General features: G+C 34.4%; 1 protein-coding gene across 1 annotated transcript; it reads right to left on the minus strand.

The window, feature by feature from the left end:
• Positions 1–4,829: 4,829 nt before the first annotated feature.
• On the minus strand, positions 4,830–5,762 carry LOC141520167 (olfactory receptor 11G2-like). The gene has a single exon (XM_074231982.1). The coding sequence runs from the start codon at positions 5,760–5,762 to the stop codon at positions 4,830–4,832; it is 933 nt and encodes a 310-aa protein (XP_074088083.1).
• Between the last annotated feature and the right edge of the window lie 3,234 nt (positions 5,763–8,996).

The following is an 8,996-nucleotide window of genomic DNA, read 5'->3' on the forward strand; positions in this document are numbered from 1 at the left end:
CAAATTCTAATTGAAAAGAATCTCACTTATCAGAGAAAGAATGTTACAAACAAACAAAAGATTTATCCATCCTCATCCAAGATGTCTCTTATGCTATAATTTGTTGACCCAGGTAAAAGAATGTATTGGTGCTATTACAGGACTAACTGGATAGTATTGATACAGTTCAAGTCAACAATCAAATGAAGAAGCGCAGACTTTGTCATGGTAGATTGACATTTTTATGCAGAGAGATAACATCCAGATTTGTAACTCTTAATTAAAACCTAAGAACACAGATTTTGGTCAGAAATATAAGTTGTAAAATCTTATTAAACTCTGACAGCTTTCCCCATTTTGATCTAAGTGACACTATAATGTCAGCTATAATTAATTAAAGATGGGTTTAAGTAGGTGATGGGCACACTGGAGAGAAAATGGCATATCCATGAGACCTAGGGTTGCCAGGGGATATGGGCAGACAATATACAGTACACAAAGGTGCTGAAGAGGCAAATCACAGAGTTCAAAATGGTGTGTGTGTGTGTGTGTGTGTGTGTGTATACACACACATATATATATACATATGTATATGTATATACATATTATATATATATATATACATATATATATATATATATATATATATATATATATATATATATATATATATATATATGAACAGCAAAGGAAAATTCTGTCCATTTCTTCTCAAACTATCTGAGGCAGTTCTGTGGCTTCAGATATTGTCCCAGAGATCCTTCAATCTAGGTCTCTTGTAGTCAATTTTTTATCTATGGTAAAAAGAACTTAACACAAATTTTTAAACAAGTCAAAAATTATATTTCCATTATTAAGAAACGAAATTTAAATTTCTTTGAAATTACAGTTTTGTTTGCAAATTGTCATGCTGATATATACAGAAAATATAGTCACAAATATAAATTAAAAGTTTGAACTTTAGAACCTACACCATGACTCCTTTTGGCTCTGGGCCTGTGACCTGGAACCACATGTGAATAATGCAAAAAGGTCTTGAATGCAGTAGCAGCAAATGATTCCCTAAAGTTTCCTTATAATTAGTTGTCTGATACCACACCCCATCTGTGGACTAAGAGCTCCTGAAGGTGTAGTTGTGGTTCCTGCAGCTGTCCCATAACATTACCTCTGCTGTGTTTCTGGGGCTCTTTATTTTCCAGGTGTGACAATTTTTTTCTGTCAACTTTCTGGCAGGCTAGAAGATTGTTTCACCTAAATATTTGTTGGTTCTGATACTTTAGAATTAAAATTGAAAAATTATTTTAAAGTTGTTTTGAGAGAAATTTGAGAGAATAGTTACTATTCCATTTTTGTCCTTTTTCTCTGAATTTTTATTTAGTTAAAAATAAGTACATGTAAGCAACACACATCACCTGATAGCTGAAGGCAATTGATCCTAATTGAATAAGAATCATATCACCATATGATTAGAGGTAGAAGTGACCTCATTCTACTTCACTATTTTATTGAGAAGGATCTAAGACCACACAAGGTTAACTAATAACTAAGGTCTCAGGGATAATAATTGGCAGATTTGAACCCAGGTATTCTGATAACAAATTTGACATAAGGTGGTCTGATAAGAAATTCATGCTTCACTGCCTCTCACCTTTGTTACTTAATAATGAATAAAGATTATGCTTTCTCACTCACATACACTCATTGCTAATTTAAAATATTTTCTTTAAACTCATTTTTTGTTGGCAATTTTCTCTTGTGTAGAACTTTCCATCTAGAATGGAATCTAACTTTTGTTAGATGGCACTTTCTAAAAGGTAGAAAAATGAATTTTTGGAGGAGTATTATAAATATCATTAAGTTTGGGCTGATCATGAAAAAAATTTGCTCTGTATCATCATTCTAGTTTTGTTTTGCTATCTTATAAAACAAATATAACAGTTTTGCTCTTAATGACACTTTTAAAGATAAATTATTGTTTTTGTTTTTTAGTTAATGGTTTTATTGTTCATATTCAACTTTCTATATAAAATTTTTGTATCACCTATAAATTCTTAGACTGTTACAGTAGAAAGTTAATTAATATATTTAAGGGGAAAATAATTTTTTAAAAACATTGAACTAAAATGTTTCATACATCATTCTTTTTTTGAAAGTAACATGGTGAGTTTATTGTATACTTTAAAAGGACAAGCTGTTAAAGAGTTGAAGTTTCATGTACAATTCTCTATTCAATTATGTATATATGTAAATGTCCCTTTTAATTCATGTTTTTAAAATTTTTTTAAATCGTAATCTCATAAATTTCAAAGTTTTCTCCATCGATGCAGATTGTAACTTAATACATGTCTGCCCATCCTGTGTATCTCTTGTACTGGTTCACCTGAAATTTCACCACAGGAGTTCCAACTACCATATTTATGCATTCCTTGATTTAGTACTACTAAAGCCCTCAGTATTCCACTTGTTTTCCATGAATTTGAACCCTGCCTCAGACACTTACTAGTGATGTAACACAGACAACTTACTTAATATTCTCAACCTAGGTTTCTTTATATGTCAAATGTAGAAAATTATAGCATTCAACTCACATAGTTGTTGCGGCGAACAAATGAGGTAACATGTAGAACAGTTTGGACAACTTAAAAGTACTCTATGAATTCTAGCTCTTCCTATCCTTTGTTCCTGCCACATCATTTTTTCCTATTACAAATTTCTTGATGATGTTTTTCTCCTCTCAGTTTTTTGTTGATTAGAGATGCAGTCCATTCACATTGCCCCATGTACTTTTCCATTCTTTAGTTCATTTTTTGGAGCTATTGAGGATCCACATCTCATTGTAACAGAAACTGGTAGATTGACCTCTATGAAAAGTTTGTATTCTTTAAATAGAGGAGGAATAAAAAGAGAAAGGGAATAAGCATTAATATGGCACCTATAATTGCTTTCATTTAATCTTCACACAGCTCTGTTCATTTTACAGTTAAAGGAACTGAGGCAAGCAGTTTAAGTGACTTGATCAGGGTTTCAGAGCTAGGAATTTTCTGAAGCTGATATGAAAACTCGGGTCTTGCCAACTCCAAACCTGGTACTCTATCTACTGTGCCACTAACTGCCTAAGAGACACATATCAATAAAATATTTTAAAAATAAACAAGCTTGGAAGATAATATAAAGAGGATAACTTTAACATCACTATGTTAAATTTTATATATAATACCTATATTTAAATTTTACATAGCAAATTGACAGGTCTATATACAACTCCTCTTTTTGTTCTTTGAATAGGTAATTATTCATGTTGATGTTTCTTGTTGTTCAATCATTTTTAAGTCGAGTCAGACTCTCTGTGATCCCATCTAGGACTTTCTTGACAAAGGTACTGAAGTGGTTTATCATTTCCTTTTCTAGGTCATATTACAGATGAGGCAGAAGTGTCTGTTTACTTATGTATGCTTCACTGGAGTCTCATATTTGAAGATCATTATTTTCTGTTCAGTTCTGGTTGTTTCATAGGTAAGTTTGAAAGTACTCTATTTCATTGAATGTCCATCTTTTCCCCTGAAAGAATATGTTCAATATTTCTGGGTGGTTGCTTCTTTGTTGTAATCTAAACTCTTTTGCCATCTAGAGTATTTAATCATATACCTTGTCTAAATATGCTCCTTCCAACTGCCCAGCTGTAACAAAAACGGGCTGGGGAGGGACCCGGCCACCCATTCCTGGGTTTGGCCAAGGAAACCCAGAAAGGGCCCTGAAGAGTTCGCCAGGCACAACTGGGCAGCACCTGCAACAATGATGTGTTTTCCAGCTACTAATCTGTATTTTGGGGAGCCTTAAAAGAAACAATGCTTGTGTGTCTGTCCATAAGAAAGATCTTCATACATCATTCTTTTTTTTTTCAGATTTTTCAAGGCAATGGGGCTAAGTGGCTTGCCCAAGGCCACACGGCTAGGTAATTATTAAGTGTCTGAGGTCAATTTGAACTCAGTTACTCCTGACTCCCAGGCTGGTGCTCTATCCACTGTGCCACCTAGCCGCCCCGATTCATACATCATTCTTCAAGAAAATTAAATGTAATTGATCTATATTTTCATTTGATTTGACCTTAATCAGTCATCTATCTTTTTTCATTGAATATTGAATTTGAAATACATGTATGTTTATATATCATTACTTGCCTTGTGGGTGAACCCCAAACATTTAAGAATATTTGCCTAAACATTTTCTACAGGTTTAAAGTTCAATATGTCTAATTAATTTTTTTTGTGGGGGAGGGTAAGACAGTTTAAATTTAATTCATAAATGTATCTTTTATTTCTGCAATTGCTACTTTGAGCGGGTCCTCATTCCCTGCTTCAACTTTGCATGTAATATTTGATCCTTCAACTTTGCTCTCAAACTGAAATAATAAAACAGGTAATCCAAAAATAATAGAAAAACAAAGTATTAAAAATGCTTTATCATACTAGAACAACTTTGATTGTAGTTTAGTTCATTCAACAGAAAACAAGGGCATATTCTTTGAGATGTATGGTCCTTTAAATTTAATTTTCCATTTTGACTACCATTGCTGCATTGTGTTGTCTCTGTTTTAGAAAATGAAATACAGATAGTACATAACTTGCATATGACATAATCATCAGGGAAAAATAATTTGAAATAAATATTCCATTCGGGGGGAGGGTCACAAAAAGCTATATTCACCAATTTGCATGTGAAATAGTAAACTGACCTTAAACTGACCTTTTGGGATGTATAGTTTACAATTGCATTTCACAGATGTCTGAAGATATGAATATCTACTTCTTCCTCCTTCTGATTAGAGAGTGAATGGATTTCACAATGACATTTCATAGCTTTTGAGAAGTCTTTGAGGTCACCAAAACTTTCCTCAGAGCAGCCTTCATATCCTTGTTTCGGAGACTGTAGATCAAGGGATTGCAAAGAGGAGTGATAACTGAATAAATTAGTGTCAACACTTTCTGAAATTCTACTGGCCGTTGTGATCCTGGCAACACATACATTGTCATAACAGAGCCAAAGAATAAGATCACTACAGCTAGATGTGAAGCACATGTGGAGAAGGCCTTACGTTTACCAGCAGCAGAAGGGATCCGCAGCACAGAAAGAATGACCAAGGCATAGGAGATGAGGATGAAGATAAAAGTACCAACCATAAAAATTGTATTGAAAGTAGAGTAAATGGCCTTTGTGATTTGTGATTTGGAACAGGAAAGAGCCATCAATGGAACAGGATCACATATAAAGTGATCAATAATGTTTGGACCACAATAAGACAACTGTGAGATGAGACCAACTGGTATTAGAAAAAGGATAAAGCCACCTGACCAGCCAAAGGCCACCAAGGCAGTGCAGACATGTGTAGTCATGATGGTTGGGTAATGCAGTGGACGGGAAATGGCAAGATACCTATCAAATGCCATGATACATAGAAAGAAGCCTTCATCACAGCCAAAAGAGAAGAAGAAATAAAATTGTACAAAACAAGCAACAAAGGTGATCATCTTCGTCTCAGAAAGAAAATTGACCAACATGTTGGGAACAGTTGTGGTGACGTAGCAGATCTCCAGGAAGGAGAAATTCCCCAAGAGTATATACATGGGAGTATGTAGGTGCCGATCCCAGCGCACAGCACAAACAATAGCTATATTTCCCATTAATGTTAGCATATAAGTCCCTGAGAATACTATAAAGAAGATAATCTGTATTTCCCAGCTGGAAGGGAAGCCCAAGAGGATGAAGTGACTAACAGAATTGATCATGTTTTCTCTGTCAGAGAAATTTCTTTTGTCAGTAGCCATGAAGATGTAGCTAGGTATAAAAACACAAATTATTTTGAGATTGCTGATTTTTCTTGAGAAATATGAATTGTATTTTCATTTATTTTAATCAAATAACCTTCCTGATTTTTTTGGAGAGGCTAAATTAGGATGTGTCCTAAACTATTGCTAAAAGATACAAATGAACCTCTCTGCCTTGTAAAGTAACCCAATACTATAATGCAAGATATGGTACTGATTTGGGTTAGATTTTGAGCTAATAAAGACCATTGAACTAGAATTCAAGAATTTTTGCTTCTAGTCCTGAGTCTGCCACCAACTTTCCTCCTTGACTCTTGGTCCATTGCCTAACTTGATTTTCTATTCTTGTCTGTAATATGGCTGAGAGAAAGCATGATCTTAAGAAGAGGGGGATAAGCTTAGAGTCAAGATTTGAATTTGAGTCTTTTAATATAATTAGTCTCTGACACATATTGTCTGTGTAATTATGAGCAAGTCATTTAGCCTATCAGTATCCCAGGTAATTTTTCATTTGCTAAGTTACTGAATTGTCTGCTGTGCTGTTGGAGGGAGTGTTCTTTCCAATTTCCCTGCCCTCTTTTCTCCAGTATTTGTTCCATATTCTTTCATATTCGATGACTCATTGTTGATGTGGTGGAATTGAAACTCTACATTCTTCCCATTGTCTCTTCCAGACTCTTCCTTTACTGTTATCACTCAATAACTCTTTTGAGTTTGATTGAATCCATATTTAACATCCAATTAAAATTCTGGTGCTAATTGCCAATCAGTCTCTAGGATATGTTTACCATTCTCAATGGTTCAGTGCCTGCTTCAGAGTATTTCTTGTCTGCCATAATACTAGGGTACTTCAATATACATATTGCTACTTCCTCAAAAGCATAGTCTCGATTCTTTAACTTATTCATTTCCTATGAAAGATTCCTTCACCCTACATCTGCTGCAAAGATAATTATACCTTTGATTTTTGAATCTCCTAAAAACATTCCTTTATCTAATTGTTCTTTGATGTCTGCCCATCTCTTCTTCTTTCCTGCAGCTCCAAATCCTGCTCATCATAACTTTGAGATTGAATTCCTCTACCCCTCAGTTTTTCCCCTTCAAGCTATCTTACTGCACCAGGTATACTCTCTTCCCTTTAAGTCTCCAGGGAACTCTTCTTCTAAGGTCCTTTGAATCCCTTAGCCCATCAAGTTTCCTCCCAAATTTTAGTCGGATTATTCTTTACAATCTGTTGCCTTCAGTCCTACTCCCATGCTATTAAATGATGCCAGATAATATCAAAAATTATGATGGATTTCTTAACTGAACCTACTATAAATTTTTATTACATAATCTCAGTTGCATCCTACCTGCAGTTTTAAACTTCCTTAATTCATTCAGTACCCAATATACCAATGTGCTTTTCCAAAACCTCTTCTTAACCTTACAAAACTCCTCTACTCATCCTCCCAGTGGAGTATTTCACTAAAGATATTGATAGCCTTCACCTAATGCTTCCTCTTTTTTCTACCTCTTAAACTAAAGCTTTGATGCCTTTTACTTTACTCCTTCACCCTTGTGTAACAAGACAAAGAATGTTCCCTCTACCTGGTCAAGTAGACACTCTAAGTGTATAAATGATTCCATTTTTTCCCTTCTCCTTCAGACTGAATCTATTATTATATTCAGTAACTCACCTATTCGTTAATTTCTCCTTGACTAGTTGTTGGTTCTGTGATACCTGCTAATATTTCCATGGTTTTCTCATCCTCAAAAGCCTTCACTTGTTTTACCCATCCTCACCAAATATAATCCCATTTGTCTTCTCATTTTTGTGAATAACCTCTGAGAAATCTCTATACAATAGATACATCCATTTCTATTCTTTTTTGCAAGATGTTAATTCTCTGTTGTCTGGAAGCTGACTTCCTCTTCCAACTGAAAGTGCTCTTATCGATATTACCAATGATTTTCAATAGTTAAATCTAATAACTAGTTTTTTTTAGGATTTGACCTCATGTTGTCCTGGTTCAAGGCCAACTCTATTTTGTTAACCCATGCTCCCTCTCTTCACAGCATTACTTCCAATCCCAATCATTGTTCACTTGACAGGAATTTTTAGTCTGAAGTCTCTTGTGACTAGCAAGTCTCTCAAATCATAGACCAAAATGAATCCTATAAAGAGCAGAAAATTAAAGTCACAGATACACTGAACAGTGCTTATTTTTGTGAGAGTTACTATATTCTAAGGAACCTATTCTCTCTCTCTCTCTCTCTCTCTCTCTCTCTCTCTCTCTCTCTCTCTCTCAGAAAAGAGACCCAGAGAATTTGTAACTTGACCAAAATTACACAGGTACTAGTTTCAAAGTAAGAATGTTATGACTCCAAAGTCAGTGTTTTTATGCTTTATATCATTTTGCTCCCTCTTGAAAGGGTAAACAATATTCCTTTCATGTACCCCACAATGATACTCCTTAAGTCTTTAATCTGTGAAGCTTGTGCAAATGTTCATTGGAGAGGGGTATACTCAGGGATATAGTAGAACCAGCACATTGGTGAGAGCAGATTCAGTGTGAATATCTACCACTTTCGAATTGGTAAGCAACACAAGCAATACAATAGACTTGATTTATTTTTTTGCTTATTGTTTAGCTATTAAAAAATGAAAGAGAAAATATTGATAATGTGAATTAACCAGGTGTTCTCCATTTGAAGTGATTTAGTTGTTAATCATTTTCAAAGATATTTCTCAGTATACATCCCTGAAGCTACATCTAGTCCTGTGATGTCATTTATGCTCTTTCCATGATCCCAGAAGCATTCCATTGTATGAGTTTCCCTTCACTGGCCAATTCCTCCCTTATAACATCTTTTCAAATAGTTATTAATAAATTTCCATACTTACTCTGATGGGACCTTCTTTTCCAATGTCTCCTGTGATAGTCAGCAGCTCAGGGTAATTTCTCCAAACTAAAGTACAAATATACACTGAATATTCCTTTACATTTAAGCAGAAGGAATGAACATAATGTATGGGATAAGAGCATTATTTATCTGTAGCAGCAACAGGCTTCATTATGGCAATCATTTGTTAATGTTTTATGAATTTTTACCTGAAATTCTATTCTCAAATTGATCAACTGGCAATGCTTAATAGTTCCTTAAGAAACAATTCCTATTTGAAATGAGGAATAAGGTAGGGAATTAGGAAAT

Source organism: Macrotis lagotis, chromosome 4 (assembly GCF_037893015.1).
Source record: "Macrotis lagotis isolate mMagLag1 chromosome 4, bilby.v1.9.chrom.fasta, whole genome shotgun sequence".
NCBI classification, from domain to species: Eukaryota; Metazoa; Chordata; class Mammalia; order Peramelemorphia; family Peramelidae; genus Macrotis; species Macrotis lagotis.

What these genes read in the sequence shown, in the direction of transcription:
- LOC141520167 (XM_074231982.1), bottom strand. Translation starts at nt 5,762, where the DNA reads ATGATCAATTCTGTTAGTCACTTCATCCTCTTGGGCTTCCCTTCCAGC.